Source organism: Myotis nattereri (assembly GCF_964212035.1).
Source record: "Myotis nattereri genome assembly, chromosome: 5".
In the NCBI taxonomy this organism is placed as follows: domain Eukaryota; kingdom Metazoa; phylum Chordata; class Mammalia; order Chiroptera; family Vespertilionidae; genus Myotis; species Myotis nattereri.
This window is the reverse complement of record NC_138080.1, coordinates 25,188,228-25,206,675: the sequence shown is the minus strand read 5'-3', so window position 1 is coordinate 25,206,675 and position 18,448 is coordinate 25,188,228. Positions and strand designations below refer to the sequence as shown.

Below are 18,448 nucleotides of genomic sequence, written 5' to 3'. Positions count from 1 at the left end.
AGGGCAGGCTCTCCTCTGTCCAGCACCTGGAGCTGGAGGAGCGAAGAGGGAGAGGAGGTATCTGTGGCCCATTGTACGACCTTCCCGAGGTGCTGTCCACAAGAAGACTGGAAAGGGACAAGGATCCAAGACTTCAATAGGCAAAGGCCTGGGTCCCCAGATTTGGAGGGACCAGGTGTAGCCTCTCAATGCCAAGGGAGGAAGGTGAGGATGGCTGGGGGTCCTAGTCTGCCTGCAGAAGGAACTGGGACCCTGTGGGTTAGGTGTCTCTAGGGTTCAAAGACTGTGGACTGGCACCCCACAATGCAGGGGCACTTGGCACTGCTGCAAAGTGGGGAACGAGGTTTGGGACTTAGGATTGAGGCAAACCTTGCTGGTGCCCTGCAGCAATGGGACAACATAAACTTGGGGTGGGATGATCTGCTAGGTGAATGTCCTGGCTTTCCGAGCTCACGATTGGTTCGCCCGCGGAGTCATCTCCCGCTCTGCTGGGGGAACCTGGACGCTACGAGGGCGATAGAAGGCGGCACATCACCTTTTGTGCATGTTTACGTCGGACGGCCTTCAGCACCACAGACAGCGGCCTGATGGCTCCAACCAGCGCTCTTGTGGGCTGGATAGCCACGACCCGCTAAACCAGAGTGGCAGCCCCCACCCTAATCTCGTCCCAGCACTTCCTTTTCGCCTCCAGACTGTCCCAGCGTGTCGTCAAACCCAGCGAGGAGAGCCCATTTTGACCAATCAGGGACGGCCCTCACAAGAACGAATTGCAGGAGGATACCCTCGAGGTTGAGCCAATGAGAACCCGAGCAGCAGAGCGCGAGGCCACGCTGATGGAGAGGGAAGCCAATCATAGTGGCCCGCACAGCCTGGGCGGTGGCGATGCGGGCCGAGTGGCCCTTCTAGGGTTTGGCAGGGCAATGTGGCTGCTGACTCTAGAGACCCCAAGCGATCATGGGCTTGTTCCCCACCCCATGATCCTCCCGACTCCAGTGAGATCAGAAGCTGGGCTTGGCCTGTAAGGGGCTACTCCTGGACCCGCAGACCCGACTGCGGTTCCCATGGAAACTGCTGGCTCCCGCTGTGCGGAGACAACTAAGAGGACTGAGCCTGGGGGGAGAGGGGACGCGCTCTTCCGCGCCGACACTTCTGTCCCTGGCTGGAGTAGACCCCAATGAGAAGTGTAAAATGAGGCTTTAGCTGCGGCCCAGCTCCAAGAACTGGTGAGGAGCTGGGGGGGGCTCCCCCAGGGCACTTTTCCTGCTCGCGGCTGTGGTCCCCCGGGTCACGTGGCTGCGGCCATACTGGCCCATGCAGCTTGTGCGCCACCTGGCGGCTGTGTAGCCTGATTTCACTCCCCACCCCTCTCCCTGGCAGTGCACGGGATGAGGAGGTGGCCTCAGTATCCTCCTCCAGGTAATGGGACCAAAGCAGCCGCCCTGCCCATGCCAACTCCCTTCCCCCGCGGCTTCCTGTTCTAGGAACACTCCGAGCCCATTCTACTTCGGGGTTTTGGCACCGGCTGTTCCTTCAGCCTGGGACTTGCCTTCCTCAGCTTTCTTCTGGGATAGAACCTTTTTGTCATTCTGATCTATGTTCAAATACCATCTGACCACTGACCTAAACAGCACCCCCAAAAACTAATATACTATTTTCTGCATGGTGCTTGTCTCAGCCATAGATGTCTTAAGGGTTTACTGAACATCTCCCCAACTGGTCCCTGACCTCCCTAGGGTGGGGAATGAGTGACCCATGAGAAATTAGCACTGAGTCAGGATCGAGTCCTGGGAGATGTCAAGTGGCTTCCCTGGGTTCCCAAACCCCCAGCCCTGACCCTGTGAGGAGGAAGTGTTCAGGGTTGCCCAGGCAACCGAGGCAGAGGGAAAGGTCCCTGGTCTGCCCGTATGACTTCCCCTACCTCCTACCCTCACCCAGGCCTTGCTCAGGAAGGGACCAGGTTGAAGAAGAGACCTCCCTCACCCCCAAATCATCCAGGTCTAGGGGGAGGGCATCTACTTTCTCACTCTTTAATCTCGCTCTGCTCTTGACACAGTTCCAGCAGTGCAGCCCCAATTGCCAGCTCCAGAGAAGGGGGGCGGGGGGGCGGGACCAGCCCTGGGGTGGGGCAGGGGCATCACCTTCCGGCCTGCGGGGTGGCCCCCATGGTAGTCCGGGCCCAGGAGGCCCAGGAGTGGCATCAGAGTGGACAAATAAATAGGGACGGTCAGTGGTAGGGTGGGTCAGGCGGGTTTGTGGTCTGGGTGGCTTTTGAGAGTGTGGAACTTGATGCTGTCCAACTTCTCGAAACGCTTCCCGCAGCGCTCGCACGTGAAATTGTACTGCACCTCTGCTGTGTGCTTCTTCATGTGCCAGTTGAGCGAAGCACGCTGCCGGCACTGGTAGCCGCAGATCTCGCACCTGCCAGGAGTCAGGGCACAGTCAGAGAGGGCAGGGCCGGTCCCAGAAAGGGCTGGCGCCATCTGGGACTGGAGTGCAGATGGAATTTGGTATGGCAACCCCAGGGTGGAGCTCGCCTGTGGGACCTGCTCTGTGCTGGTCCAGGCCTGGATCTCCACCCTCCTAGTACCCTCTTGGGACGCCTGTCACTCACTGCAGGGGTGTCTCCCCGGTGTGTGTGCGCCGGTGTACCTCCAGGTGGTTCTTCCTTTTGAAGGACTTGCCACAGGTCTCACAGGTGAATTCCCGGACACCTGGGGGAAACACAGGCTGAGGACTCCGCCCTTGGGGAGGGGGCTGTGGAGTGTCTCCGCTGCACTAGAGACCAGGGAGGGCGCAGATGAACCAACACCCCCCCCCCCTCCAGGCCTGAATGTCAAGTCTAATAACCAGAGGGACTAAGAAAGGGGAGGCTCATGGCCGTTGCCCAGGAATGCCCCAGGCAGAGATGGAATGTGAACTCCGGTTCCTGAGGAGCACAGGGTGCAGATGGGTTTGAATCTGACCCCAATATTTGGACTTTGGAGCAATTTCACATAAAAATCCAAAGTTCTGGTCTCAAAAAATCCAAATCCACGGCCTCCTGCTGGGCACAGGCACCAGCGCTGGCCGCTGTGTCGCAGCCCACACTCTGGGTCAAGGAGGTGTTTGGAGCAGAAGGAACAGAGGCCCTGTCCCTAGCCTGATGCCCCTGCAGGGTGGTTCAGCCCTGGAACTGCTCCAGCATGAGATCTGCTTGCAGGAGTCAGGCGGCCAATGGGCCTAGCTCCACATGAGCTGTGACAGTCCGTGTCACAGTGGCTTGTGCAGCTCACTCTTTAATCTCGCTCTGCTCTCTTGACAGTTCCAGCAGTGCAGCCTCAGGGAGGTGCCCGCGGGCTCCAGGTTAAGTGCTTTACTTCCACCATCTCAAGCGAGTCCATGTGGGGGACAGGTAGAAAACTGAGAAAGGCAGTCCTGTGCCCAGGCTTGACCCTGCCTGAACCCGCTCTGGCTCCAAGGCCCAGGCCCCTGTGCCCTCGGGCCTTACCTGAGTGGATGATCATGTGTCGCCTTAGGTGGTTGGATAAATAGAACTTTTTGCCACAGCCAGGGTGAGGGCACACTTTGGTCTTCCCTTTTCGATGCACAAGGTTGACATGGTTCTGGAGACGAGAGGGGCAGGAGTGGTGCTGAGGGTGCTATAGGGACAGGTGAGGGCTGCTGGGAGGCAGGCTGGGGCAACTTCACCGGAGGAGGGAAGAGGGGTGCCAGCTTCGAGTTGGAGTCCAGGGACGCTGGGATCAGTTTGACTGAGCACCTACTCCAGCCAGGCTCTGGGTTAGGGCATCAGTGAATCTTGTCATAACCCCGTGAGGGGCCCTGCCATTAGCCCAGTTTATGGATGGGGAAACCGAGTCTCCAGAGGCTCAGTAGTTTGCCTGGTGTCTCACAGCTGGGCAGTGGCAGGGCTGGGACTGGATTCTAGGGCTGTCAGTCCACAGCAGGCTCCTTTGCCACGGTGCTATACTGCTCCCAGGGCCTGGAGCAGAAAGCCCTCAATCACTCCTTCCTTTGTTTTTTTTAAATACGTTTTTATTGATTTCAGAGAGGAAGAGACAGAGAGAGATAGAAACATCAATGATGAGAACCATTGATCCCTGCACCCCCCACACTGGGGATCGCAACCCGGGCATGTGCCCTGACCGGGAATCTAACCGTGACCTCCTGGTTCATAGGTCGATGTTCAACCACTGAGCCACGCTGGCTGGGTCTTCGTTTGTTCTTTAGCTCACTAGTACACCTGTAGCTTCAGTGCCCAGCACCAGGCTTGGCAATGGTAGGTGTTCAATATGTGCTTAATGAAAACATGATTTGGCAAATTCAAGGACCAACTTGTGACACCTCCTTTGCCCAGAGTGGGGATATGATAAGGCCCTGTCTCTGCCCTTGGGGTTTCCCAGACCCAGTGGGCAACCTGCAGGTACGTCTTGATGGTACAGTGACCTGAGGCTTGCAGGCCCTAGCACCCTGGGAGACCAGGGTGGGCCTCCTGGTAGAAGGGCATTCTGAGCCAAGAGGGTGGTGTGGGCAGAGGTAGTAGGAGATTGGGAAGCTGGAAGAGCAAGAGTAGGGGGGCGCCTCCAGGCCAGGAGCAGGCAGCCACTGGGGATGCAGAGAGGCTGTGGCTGGTGAGGCAGGACAGGTATGCTGGAGGCGGGTGGGCATATGGGAGGCAGGCCTATGGCACCAGCTGGGGGCTGATGGGGCCCTCCACCAGCCACAGGCCGCTGAACACAGAAGCAGACCCTGCCCAGTTGTTTGGGGGGGTGGCCTCACCTGGAAACTACTGAGAGCCACATACACCTGGCTGCAGCCCTCGTAGGGACAGTGGAACATCTCGAGCAGGCCGTCGGCGTCCATCACCCGTGACCGCTTGCTCCTCCGCCTCCTGGAGAGGAAGGCCCATGGCATTAGGGCTCCCACACCAGCCAGTCCTCACCCCGCCCCGCCCACCTGACACCCACTTCTCAGGCTCCTTGGGGATCTCATAGATGATGGCTGACATGTCACTGCCGTCCAGCTCCTCCCCGTCTGCCTCTGCCTCTGGCTCTGCACTCTCAGGCACTGTCGCTGCCAGCTCTGCCAGCTCTGGAGCCACTGGCTCCTCCTTCTCCTCCTTCTTAAGCATGTACAGGTCCTCCTTCTCTACGGGGTGACACAGGGCAGGTGTCTGTGGGGGCTAAGGCTTTCGAGGAGCCCACTCTGGGGCCCCTCCTTACCCTCCCCCTCCCAGGTACTCCCAACACCCCCAGACTAGCATGGTCCCCCAGACCTTTCTTGGTCTCCATGCCTGCCATGGTGGTGGGGTCCATAGTGCTGGGCTGGCTGCCCTCAGGTTCCGTCTGTGTGTAGGCTGCCACACCCTCCATCATGGTGCAGGGCACCTCGTCACCCAGGGCCCCGCTGGGCGCACTGCTGCCTGCTGCCACGTTGAGGTGGATGCCCTCAGCCGTGAGGGCATCATAGCCTGGGCCTGCGATGATGATCACCTGAGAGCCAGGCACCATGCCTGGCATGGGACAGCTGGCTACCACCTCGCCCAGTGCCTCCTGGGGCATGTTCTCAAAAAGGGTGCCAGGGCCCGGGCCCACTTGCATGGGCACTGGCACACACACCACGGTCTCCAGGGCTTCCGGCCCGCTGCCTGCTGGGTTGGGGCACAGTGTCGTGCCCTGCTCAGCCAGGCTCTCCACGTGGTGGACGTCGAAAGGGATGTGCACACCCTCTTGCGTGATGAGCCCACTGCTGCCCGCTGGGCTGGTGGGGGTAACAGCAGCGGCTGCTACTGTCGCCTTGGCTGGCTGGCCTCCAGGGGGCTCCTCAGAGTCAGAGCCAGAGCAGGAGCTGGACGAGTTGGAGCTGCCGGCCCCCAGGCCGTTGTCCACTGTGGTGACAGAGGAAAGGGAGGGTTACAATAGTGGCAGCAGCAGCTGGTGTTGGTTGAGGGCTCACGAGGGGCTGGGTGCTGCGACTCCTCACTGGCATGAACTGTGGTCACTTCTCAGTCCCCATCCTCCTAATCACCCCCACTCCTCAAAGATGCTCTCCTCCCTTTGCCTCTGGCCCACTCCAGTCTCCTGACTCCTCCTTGGTGGCTCCTTTTCAGCCTCTTTTGCTCTTAAAGGTCTGGAAGCTTCTAGCTGGGGCCTCTCCTGAGTGCTCCGATCAGATCACCCCAGGGTTTCAGCCAGGCTGATGGTGTTAAATCCTGCCCTGGTTCTGACACCAGCCGGGTGTCCAACAGTTCAATACAATTTTCACACTACCCACTTGGAGTTAGCGTCAGACCCCAGAAGAATGACCCCACTTCAGATGCCAGCTGCAAGCCCCAGGCCACCTGTAAGTCCCAGGCCACTGGCACTCCTAGCTACTGACCGGGAGTTCCCACGACCCCATGTTCAGGTTTGATAATTTGCTAGAATGGCTCATAGGACTCAAGAAAATGCTTCACTTCCAATTACAGTTTTATTACAAAGGACAAAACTCAGCAACTGCCGGATGGGAGAGATGCACAGGGCAAGGTACAGGGGCGGGATCACGGAGCTGCCATGCCCTCTCCAGGTGTGCCACCCTCTCCATGCCTCCACACGTTCACCAACCCGGAAACTCTCTGAATCACACTGTTCAAGAGTTTCTAATAAGCCGGCCTTCAGGCCCTGTCCACAGCCCTGGGGATGGGGTGTGGGGCTGAGAGATACTGCTCCTGTAATCATGTGTTTGGTCTTTTTGGTGACCAGCCCTCCTCCTGAAGCTAACTACGGGTCCCTCCCTGAGTCACCTCATTAGCATAGAGCCCAGGTGTGTTTCAAAGGGGCTCCTTCCAAAATGGTACTCATGATAACGAAAAGCATTCCTCTCTCTCAGGGAATTCCAAGGGTTTTAGGAGCTCTGTGCCAGGAATCCAGAACCAAGATCAAGTATCTATTTTTATTGTGTTGCCACTGCCTTCTCTGCTGACCCACCCCCCATGGGATCTCACAGGCATCTCACACTCCTCTCAGCAACTCTGGGCTCTGAGCCCCATCAGGAAAAGCCTGCAGCATTCCTGGGTGTCCCCGTCCCCGAGAGAGCAGCTCTGTTCTAGTTGCCCAGGCCAAGTCCTGGGGCTATCCTTGACTTCTCCCTTTCTCACAGCTACTTCCAATCTGTCAGCAAAACCTATTGGTGCTGCATCCGAAATACATCCAAAAGCCAACAGCTTCTCCCACCTCCCCTGCACACGCCTGGTCATGGCCCCAGCATCCCCTGCCTGAACCATGCAGTCCCTTCTCCCTGGTCCCCCAGCTCCCACCCTCACCCCCCACACTCTGTCCTCCCTACAGTGGCCAGAGGGAGTTTGTGAACACCTGCTTAGGTCATATCCTTCTTTGAGAATATGCTCGTCACTTTCTGTGAAAGAGAGAGGCCAGATGTTCCCCAAACCTGAGTTTCTTTCTCCTGGCACCCAAGTGGACTACATTTCCTAGCATCCCTTGTGGCCATACGGCTGAGTCCCAGTGAAATGTGAGTGGTTCATGAACTTCCACCTCTGTTTCCACTAGCCAGCCAGAACTCAGTGGAGGCTGGAGCCACAGGACGGAAATAACCTGGGTCCTGGGATGGAAGGCAATTTGCAGGTTTGTATATTTCAGAAGCTGGCCTTACTTCAGGTAATACCCTTCCCAGTCCTAGCCAGTTTTGCTCAGTGGATAGAGCACTGGCCTGCAGACTGAAGGGTCCCGGGTTTGATTCTGGTCAAGGGCACATACCTAGGTTTCAGGCTCAATCCTCAGTAGGGGGCATGCAGGAGGCAGCCAATCAATGACTCTCACTCATCACTGATGTTTCCATCTCTCTCCCCCTCTCTGAAATCAATAAAAATATATTATTAAAAAAAAGAAAAAAAAAATGTCAAACTATCATACAATGCTTATCATTAAAAAAAAAGAAAATAACCTTCCCAATTCACTTGGCATAGCGCCAAAGCTCTTGCTGCAGCTAACAGGGCTTGCACCTCCTCTCCAGCCCCACTGACCTCCTCCCGTGCTCTGAGACACTAGACAGGTTTCTGCCTCAGGACCTTTGCACTTGCCACTTCCTACCTGAACCCTGTTCTCTCAGACACCTGTACGGGCTCCCTTCCTTATCGTCATCAGATCCTTCATCAATGGTGTTTTTTTCAGGGAGGCCTCTGACCACCTTATCTCAAATAGCACCCTTTTCTCTCTATTTCCCCCCCCCCCCAAATACTTCCCATATTCCAGTGTGCTCTGGATTTTACTTGTCTACCTAGTTTATTGTCTGCTTCCCCTCTAGACGTAAACTCCACAAGGACATGGGTCCCTGTGCACAGTCCCCAGTGCCCAGAGGCTATATGGTACACAATGAGCACATGTTTGCAAAATGAATGACTCTCAGCTCAAGGCTGTGATGAAGGCCAAGGGGGATAACATCTTACTCAAGCATTTGGTGCTAATGTACCCACACAGGGAGAAGCTGGGGACAGGAAAAATGAGTGACTGTCCCTTAGATTACACACTCGTGACCGCTGGGGCACACTGTCTGGGAACCACCCATTCTCTACCCCCAGAGGGTCGCAGGGAGCGTGCAGGCTCTGGAGCCAGACGGCAGCAGGGGGAGGGGTCTCAGTGCTTGCTCTTCCAGCTGTGTGGTCACAGGCGCCTTATGCAACCCATCTGGGCCTGGAGATACCTTGGCACCTACCTCAGGGAGTACTCTGGGTAGTTAATGAGTAAATACATGTAAAGGACTTAGGACAGTACCAGGCTTGGAGAAAGCACCCTACCAATGTTTTCCACTATCTTTAATACCCAATTGCCCCGTCCATGAGGCAGGCCCTGGGATGGCAACAGGAACAGTAGGGGATCAGCCCCTCCTTCCGACACCCTGTCATGGGATGAGCCCTGGCTGCACCCTGAAGGCGGGGCAACCACCTAATGAGTTGGGAGCATAGCTGGGTGTCTGGGTCCCTGAGTGCAGCACTGGCTGCTAAGGCTGACACTGGATCTTGCTCAAGACGACAATAACATTCACAACAGAAATGACCGTGCACGCCTGGCTTTCCACAGTCCCTTGGGGGTGGGGGGCCTTTTTACTGAGTGAGAGGTGGCAGGCTGCCCAGGCGCAGAGCAGGTAAGAGTGCTGCTTGAGGGAAGAGGGCAGGCCTGGGGCATAGCACTCTCTCGCCGGCCCCCAGCAACCACAGCAGACCGGGAACTGATCCCGTTGTTCATTCCCAAGGGCCCAGCCCCAGAAGCTGCTAGTGTAAAAGTTAGGTTGGGGTGCAAGGGACCTCCTCTGGGTGTCACCCCATCCAAGCTGGATCCATTACCAGATGGGCCAGTCACGTTACTCCCAAACCCTAGTTTCCTCGACTGCTCAGTGGGTCTAATGACAGGACTGTGGGGAGGACTCGGGGAGTTTTGGGGTGAGCCTGGAGCTGAGTACAGGACAGGGTGGCTGAGGGGCAGGTTCACACTGGGAACCTGACTGACACACAACGGGATGGCCATTGGCCAGGGTGCCCACCTGGAACACCTCTCGCCCACGGCTTCCCCTCACCAGCTGGGATGCCATCTGCTCCAAATGCCTGCCAGCTCGGACTCAGCCCTGGTGACTGACCTCACCCTCAGCCCTGGCAGGGCACCTGTCCACGGGCCTCACACTCCTTCTCACCACCCAGAGCATACCCTTACTCCTCCACCAGGTCTTCCTGGACCTTCGTAACTGAGTCCCTCCCAGTCCTGAGCTGGCAGCCAGTCCCTGGGTGTGACCAATGTGGAATGGCAGGAGAGGAGCAGGGACAGAGATGGGAAAGGCAGGGCAACAGAGGGTAGAGAATGAGAGATGCAAAGGGTGTGAGATGGAGGGGAGACAGAGAGAGACAATGTGGGGAGGCAAGGAAAGGAAGGAGACTGAAGACAGAGCAAGAGAGAGAGAGGACAAAACAGGGACAGGATGAGAGGGACAGAGAGCAAAGAACAGGAAGTGAGGAGAAGGAGAGCAGGATGGAGAGAGGGAAAGTGGATGAGACTGGTAGAGACAGACCTTGAACCCGAGAAAGGGCTGGAGAAAATAAAGGAGGAAGAGGCCAGGAGAGAAGAGCTGCCCTGGGGAGTCTGAGGCCCAGCACCCATCCCTCCCTCCCACTACTGAGCCGGGTTTCCTGGACCCCACGTCCAGCCCTGACTGAGCCTGGCCTTGGGCACAGGTGGGCAAACCGCCCTGTGCCTCAGCTGTCTCTGTAAAGCGGGAACTGTGTCTCAGGATCTGTAAGGACTCTGAGCTTGCAGGCTGCACTGAGTCTGCGCTCTGTCCCTGAAGCCAGCACCTGTGCCATCTAGTTACTGAGAAGTTTATGATACTGGCCTAAGGCTAGCAAGACCCAAGAGGGTGGGCAGTCCAGGGTGACTCTCCACGAGGAGCTGTGAACCCCCAGGCACCAGAGGCCACCATATGCCCTCACTCTGCGGACCCACCTTTGTCACTGTCGGGGTCTGAGTCGCTGAGTGGCTTCAGGGGTGAGTGCAGGTCTTGAAAGTAGCGGTGGCCGGCTTCACACTGCCACACGGCTGTGGTGTAGAGGCCGAAGGTGGGGTCCAGCTCGGCCAGGTGCGGCTCATACGGACAGCGGTGCTTGTGGTCCTCGTACCAGATCACCACATTCTTCAGGCAGTTCACGTTGCGCCGACGCCCTGTGCACACAGGGCCGGGTCAGGCGTGAGGAGTACGGCTGGGCCACTCAGGGCAGTGTGGCCCCTACAACCACCCGGGCCTCTGGCTCTTGGGGGCTGAGACAACGTCCTGAACCCTGTCCAGGCCTGTCCCGTTTATAGGTAAAGAAATTGAGGCACAGAGAGATGAGACACCCTGGAGATAACAGAGACTGTCCTCACTGGATGAACAGTCATGTCAACAGTGGGGCGTGGCCATAGCAGGTGCAGTCATTGTTAGCTGCTTCTTATTGTCACACTCAGTCCCCCGGCTGCCCCTGCGCCCACCCTGGCCTCCTACAGTCTCTTCCTTCCAGAGGCACCAGTGGACGCCTGTCAACACTTGAGTCAGGTCACATCCCTCCTCTGCTCAGAATTTTCCACAGCACCCACCTCACTGGGTGAAGTCACACTCCTCCCAGAGGTTTACACATTCTGCCCAGGCGCCTGTCCTCACCTCCTCACACGCTTCCTCTTGCTCACTCCCCTCGGGCCTCAGGGCCTTCTCCCTGGTCCAGCCGCAGGGCCCTTGCATTGGCTGTGTCCTCTGCCATCAGATAACGGCCCTGCCACCTCCACCTTCACTCAGGTCTTCCCTTGGTCAGCCATCCTCCCTTCCCTGTCCCTCTAGCGGACCTGACCTGCTTCCTTTCTCTCCAGGTAGCACTTAGATACTATCTATGCTTATTTGTTTTCATGTTTCTTGCTCATCTCCCACACCAGATGTCAGCTCCCTAAGGACAGGGCCACTTCTCTGTGTGGTTCCTTCTGCATATTCAGCACCTACATACAGTAGGTGCTAGGTGAGCGCATATTGTGTGTGTGTGGGGGGGGGGGGGAGGGGGAGGATAGTGGAGCCAAACCACCAGGGTTCAAATCCTGTCTCTACCACTCCCGGGGGCTCTGGGCAAGTGACTTGGCTTCTCTGAACCTCAGCTGACCCCTCTGGTCAGGGGAGAATAAGGGTCCCCATTTTCTGAAGGCTGACAGGGAGGAGGTTAGAGAGTGAAGACCTTGACAGGGCACAGAAAGGGGCTGTGAGTGCCTAAGAACTGGTACCAGCGATATGTGTGATGATCCTGGTCCCTCAAGCCAGTGGGAAGAAGGTGAGCCTCTGACCTTCCAGGCTAGATGAGGAGTGGGCCGGGGAAGGTCCTTGGGCCTCCAACACAGTGACAGCCATGAGGACACTGCCAGCAAGCCACCTCCTTAGCCTACCACTTGCCTCCTGATCTTCATCCCCACCCCTCTGGGATTTGGGGTCACAGTCTTAGCTCATATGGTGCCTGAGAACTGACAGTGGGAGGGGCTCACTGCCACCAGAAGGCTGTCCCTGGACAGCTGGCTCTCACCCTGTTGGACATGGCTCGAGACCCACAGCCCAGTGCTCAGGGGCAGGAGGGACATGCTCTGACTGCCCACGCCCAGCTCCCCTTGAGCCTGGCACATGATATGCCCTTTAGGCCCTGGCACAAGCTGTTCCCTCTGCTCTGCCTGGCTCTTCCCTGGCTGACTCCCACACACCAGCAGGAGAGCAGAGGAGCTCAGGGGACTACTTTGGAGACATGAGGACCTGAGCTTGCAGCCTGGCCCTGCCACTTGCCAGCTGTGCAGCCTGGGGCAGTGACTAGGTCTTCCTGGATTCTATATGTGTAAGATGGGGATGATGAGAGATGACGAGGGCACCCCTGCTGGGCACAGCACAGGTTCCTTCGGTGGGTCCCACCCCGGGCTGGGTGGGGCCCCTCCTCTGGGCCCCAGTGCCCTAATCCACCTCCCCCTTCCGTCACAGCCCTGCTCAGCCTGTCCCTTGTGTTTCCCAGGAGACTGTGGGCTCTGTGAGGGCAGGGCTGGGTCTGCCCTGTTCCACACAGTGCCTGGCACATGCAGGCTCTCCATAAATGGCCTCAGAGAATGAGGGAGCGAGGGAGGCAGGAAGGGAGGGAACAACAAAGCCAGGAACTCCCAACACCCACCCCTCCCCCCTGGCTGCAGCCCCACTTACTTTTCTTCCTCTTTGGCTTTTTGGGGACCTGCTCCCAAGGCTTCCTGTAACAGAGAGAGGCAGGGGGAGTGACGCAGTGCCTGACTGATGGTGAGATAATGACAGCTATCCTGCATCCTGCTTCTGTTCTCATGGCCCTTCACTTGGGTTCTCTCCCACATGGACAACAGCCCTTAGAGGGGAGTCTAGTATCCTCACCCACCTCACAGAGTGGGAAACTGAGGCTCAGAGAGGTGAGACCACAAGCCCAGGGTCCCATGGCCAGGGAGTGGAGAGGTCAGAAGAGGGTATAAAGTCAGTACCTCGTTCTGACCTCTCATGGCCCCATGGTCCCACCCGCTAGGATCACACACCCAGTATAACCCTCTCCCCACCAGTAGGGCACGCGTGTGAATATGAAGGGATACCATTCCCGTGGCTAGGTGACTGAATTAATCAAGAGGGAACTTACTGAGGTGGGCCTGATTTAATCAGAGAGCCCTTGCAAAGACCCAGCTGATGTCAAAAATCAGAGGCTGAGGATGTGAGGGGGTCTATGAGGGGCTGTGTAGCAAGGACCTGAGAACAAATGGCCTCCGGGAGCTGAGAGCAGTCCTGCCGACAGCCAGCAGGGCTGCAGGGACCCCAGTCCCACAACCACGAGCATGTGGCTTCTGCCAACACTGAGGGACTCTGGGAGACCCTTCCCTAGTTGAACCTCTAGATCGGGAGTGGGGAACCTTTTATCTGCCAAAGGCCATTTGGATATTTATAACATCACTCACAGGCCATACACAATTATCAACTTAAAAATTAGCCTGCTATATTTGGTCAAACATTTAATTAGCTCACCCCTAATGCCTTGGCAGGGCCAGGCCCAAAGCCCAGGCTCTCCTGGCCTCCCACACCGGGATGGCCATCAGATTGCTGGGTGGGTTCCTGACTCCACTCGGGCGGCGTGGCTATGGCCCAGCACTGGCTCGACCCAGACTGAGGGCAGGTCCATTGGCGCCATCTCTCTCAGACCTGGTAGGGGCTTCCCTCTGCCTTCCTGCCACCAGGCTTCCAGGTCTGCTCCCTTCACCCTGGCTGTTTCCTTTTCTTCTTCTAAACTGCAGCAGGAAGCTTTGTGACCCTGGGTGAGTGACCTTGCTGCCCCATGTCTCAGCTTCCCCATCTGGAGCATGGAATCATAACAGCAACTTCCTCGTGAGGTTGGTATGAGGTTATATGCATTGTAAAAAGCTTGGTGCAGCTCTGGCAATTAGTAATCATTCAGCAAATGGTGGCAATGATCATTATGACTATTAATATTATCACAGACCAGGCCCTGGAACACTGACCGCCCTGCTCTTACCACAAATATCCTGACAGCCAACCCAGGGTCTCTCCTCAGCTCCACTGCCCCTCCCCGCAGCCCCCTATCCAGCTTGATAACAATTCTCAGCCCCCACACCTCAAGTTTGGTCCCAGGACAGCTCCTCAGGGCTCCTTTGTCCTTCCTGCCCCAGGCTCTGACCTCTGCCCTGGGATCTGCTCCTCTGTCCCATCTGAGGGGCCTCTACCCCCTCTAAGGGACCAGGCTGCCAGATCCTTCCCCAAACCCAAGTCCAAAGAACCATGCCACCTACAATCACTCAAGGCCTTGCCATGACTGGGGTGCTGAGAATGCCAAGTGTTTGTGGTGGGAACAGGCTTGGCGTTGGTCAGATCCCAGTTCAAGTCGCATCTCTGTTATTGACTGGCTGTGTAATCCCAAGCAGTGTCATCCCCTCTGAGCCTCAGTTTCTCAATCTGTGAAGTGGGATAACAGCAGTGCCTCCCACACAGAGTTGCTGTGAGGATTACAGGAAGTCAGGCCACATTCTGACCTTAACACAGCGCTTTCTCCTTCAACCCAAACTACGTTCCCCCACTGCCTGCTTCTCCAAGTTCTACCATCTTCGTGACTCCCTGCAGTGGCCACCACCTGCACTTGAGGACAACAGTTGCTGAGGCTTTGCAGGGCCTGGCTGTACTTTCCTCTCAGTGGCCACAACCAAACGGTGGCCAGCAACAACAGTCCCTTGCTCTCCTCTGCCCTTCGATTTCACTTTTGACTTGATATTTCCACCAGCATCCAAACAAGCTGGTATTTCTAACATCTTGGGTTAAAATGACCTTGAGCCCCTTCACTACCAACTTCTGCCCCATTCCTTGACCACTCTTCGACTGAGTTGTCTACACTCTTGGTTTCCATGTCTGCTCCTTCATCTTCCACGAGCCCTTGGTCAGCATTTTCCCCACCATGCCACAAACGGCCCCCTTACAGCCACCAGGGATGGCACCTCGCTCAGCCCCCCAGTATTGGACCCTTAGCCTCCAGGACACCACCCCACCTGTTCCTACACCTGCCTCCCAGGCTGCTGCTTCTTCCTCATCTCCCTGGCTTCCGGAAGCACAGAGAATGGCAGTGGGCTCAGACCTGTGTGCTCGGTCCATGTGCATCCATCACCACCCTGGTGACTCCCACATTTGCATCTCCTGATTGGCTCTCTCCCCACCACAACAGCACCTCCACCGCCTTCCTGACACCCCATGTAGGGGTCTCACGTGCAAGCCGTCATTTTGTCCCCCAACAAAGTCCTTCTCAGTTAACAGCAACTGCAACTTTCCAGGTGCTCAGGCTCAAACCCGGGGCATCTTTCATATCCACACCCATCAGAGAACATTGCTGGTCCCAAGTTCAACCATTTCTCTCCATTTCCCTATGACCCTGCTTGGGGCCAGCCCCATCTTGGCTCACCTGGACCAGTGGAGTCATCTTCTTCCTCCTGCCCTCCCCTCCCACAGTCTCAACATAGGAGTCAGGATGATTCTTTTGATTTTCTTGGTAGGAGTTTAAGATGTGAAAAGAAAAATGCAAACACATACAAAGCTAGAGAGAAGAGGAGAGTGAACTTCCTTGAACCCATCACCAGCTTTAATAACTGTCAACTCTTGGCCAACCTTCTTTAAACTCATACCCCACCCATTCCTCCCACCACACACACCCTGAGGAGTGCTTCTTTAAACATCTAAGCCGGATACATGACTTCTCTGCACTTATAAAGGGAACTCAAATTCTGCACTTAACAAAGGCAAAAATAAATCCCACCAGAGCTCCCACTAGATTTTTTTCACTAGAAGAAAAAATCAGTCCTCCTTACACCTCCCTTCCTTCGTCTTCTCCCACTCCTCATTGTGCTGCAGCCACACGTTCCCCTCACCGTACCATGTACATATCAGGGCACCAGACAGGGCCTTTGCACTTGCTATTCCTTCTTCCAACACTCTTCCCCTGAACATCCACACGGCTCGCCCTGGCCTCCTTCAGCTGTATACTTAAATGCTATTTTCTCAAGGTGGCTCCACCCTAATACCCTATTTAAACTTCCAGCTCACACTCCTGATTCCTCTTCCCTTATTTCACTTTTGTTTTTTTCCATAGCTTCTATCAATCTCTCACATGCTCCATAATTTATTGTTTCTTATCTGCAGTAGACAAACCTTTACACACTAGAAAAGCCTCTACCCTCTGCCCTTTATGTCAGCTCCATGAGGCAGTTATCTTTGTTTTGTTCATTGCTGTACCCTGGCATTTAATGAGCACCTGGCACAGAGTAGGTGCTCATTAAATGTTCCTTAAACAAATGAAGAAACACTTAAAAATTCCACTCTGACCACTGTTTCCCTTTTCCCACTAGCTGCTAGAAGGCACCAAGGCAAATTCTATTCACCATTCCCACTTCATGCCTCTTGAACCCCTCTGGTCAGATTTCTATCTCATCCTGCCCTTGTCAAAACTGCCCCTGTCATGTCCCCTGTGACTTAATGCTTCAATCCAACAGCTCTGATCATGGCCTCACTGTGCCACTCATTTGTCTTTCTCTTTTCACCCCGATTTTAACTTCTGCTTTCGTGTTCATGTTTCACATCCCTTGAACTGAAATCCTTCCAGGTACAAGATAGGTTATAAATAATTGAACAACTGAAATAATTTGACCTCCTACTTCTGGTCATGGCTATTCCCTATAGGATATCCCTCACCCAGGTTAGTGTATTTTCCCAACTACCCATGGGTCCTGGGCCAAGTTTTTGCCACACACTGCCCGGGTTGTCTCAGTGCTCCTGCCCTAGTCCTGCACACACAGCTCCTGCTCAGCCAAACCAATTTTCGCAAATACCACTTTCAGCTTAGGGCTCCCTCTGGCCAGTGGTTCTCCAGCTGCACATCAAGTCTCCTTGGAAGCTTTGCATAAAAAACACAGGGTCTGCCGCTCCATCAGACTACCTGAATCAGAAATTCCAATAGTGGAACACTGGCTTGAGATTTTTTAAGCACCCAGCATTTCCTGCCTTGCTCTTGGGCACATAAACCAGCCTGCCACCCTAAGAAGAGGTGGGTACAATTTCAGCAGGAGGCAGGTTGTTTCTTGACCCTCAGAATCTCGCCTCCCCAGGAGAAACATGCAAACGCATGCAAATAAACACTGGGCAGAACAAGGATTTTGTCACAGAACTGCTTGTAATGCAGAACAAACATCATCCTAACAGGTAATAATACCTGGAACGCTAAGTGCCGGCACTGTCTTAAGGCCTTCGCTGTAGTTTAACTCATTTAATCATCACATCAACCTATAAGGCTGGAAGCGACAAATTCCACCAACACTGCTCACCTCAAAATTGAGATTGCAAAGGCCTCTGCCTGCACCTGTGTGGCTAACTCAGGGCTTCCTGTTCACCTGAGTCTCCCTGGGCTGACTGCTCCTTAGGAGCCAAGAGCTTTAGGAGAATGCGATCTGGATTGTGAGGGTCCTCAAGGTAGGTGGGGTCTAGGATTGTGGGATGGCACCACTCTGTCCCAGCTGGGGCGTCGGAGCCTCATGACAGGCAGGGCGGGTGGCCCAGGGTGTGCAGTCACGCAGTCCAGTCTCAGGCTACCTTGTAGGGGACGAGGCCTGGGAAACACCAGGGACAGTCGGGACCTCTGGCCACTGAGGCTCAGGAGGCGGGGCCGCCCCTCTAGGGACTGCACAGTTAGAACGCTTGGAGGTGGAGCCCGTACCAGGATTGGTCAGCCAGCGCTTAGAGGGCGGGGCCAAACGCCCAGGAGGCGGGTTGAGGCTGGACGCATCCTAGGATTGGGCGGTCAGAGCGACGGGAGGCGGGGCCGCGAGCGAGGCACGTCCCAGGACCGGTAGTCGGAGACCCAGGCCGGGCCGCTGGGCGGAGCTCGGAGGTGCCAGGGGCAGAGCCTGGGCGGAGGGGGCGGGACCAGGCTCAGCGGGGGTGGGGGCGTCTCCCTCCCTCCCGCCCTCTCTCCCTCGGGCTGAGGCCCCTCACCCGTGCCGACCGCTCCGCTGGCCGCGCTCCAGCGAGATGAGGTAGGCGGCGAGCTTGGCGTCGCTCCAGCCGCTGCGGCGCCGCAGGTCCACCCAGGGCCCGTGCGCCTCGCCCAGGTACACGCGCCTCACGTCGTACTTCTTCCGGGACTCGAGTCGCCGCCGGGCCCGGTCCGACTCCGTGAGTCGCGGCCGGCCCCGCGCCTTGCGGCCCGCCGCGCCCTCCTCGGCCGCTGCCTCCCCGCCTGCGCCCGCCTCAGCCTCCGCCTCCGCCTCGGGCGCCCGCTCCGCCATCCCCCCCTCCCTGGTTACCAGCCTCCCCCGTTGTTAGGAGCCCGGCCGGAAGTGGCGCGCATCTTCCGCGCCGCCGGGAAATTTCTCTTGGACTC

The 18,448-nt window shown here is 56.5% G+C and overlaps 1 protein-coding gene across 3 annotated transcripts; it reads right to left on the bottom strand.

The window, feature by feature from the left end:
- Positions 1-2,013: 2,013 nt before the first annotated feature.
- ZNF653 (zinc finger protein 653) lies at positions 2,014-18,353 on the bottom strand (the record flags this gene model as incomplete). 3 transcript variants are annotated; one of them, XM_081092469.1, is made up of 9 exons in its annotated part: positions 2,014-2,418; positions 2,612-2,711; positions 3,488-3,602; positions 4,777-4,888; positions 4,965-5,145; positions 5,273-5,884; positions 10,479-10,694; positions 12,718-12,761; positions 18,061-18,353. In XM_081092469.1, 9 exons carry the CDS (start codon positions 18,351-18,353, stop codon positions 2,241-2,243), a joined length of 1,851 nt encoding a protein of 616 aa, XP_080948595.1. In that variant the 3' UTR covers positions 2,014-2,240. The 3 variants fall into 3 exon arrangements, with proteins under 3 accessions (XP_080948595.1, XP_080948596.1, XP_080948597.1); XM_081092470.1 differs by lacking the exon at positions 3,488-3,602; XM_081092471.1 differs by lacking the exons at positions 2,014-2,418; positions 2,612-2,711; positions 3,488-3,602 and adding an exon at positions 4,023-4,294.
- Positions 18,354-18,448: the final 95 nt, after the last annotated feature.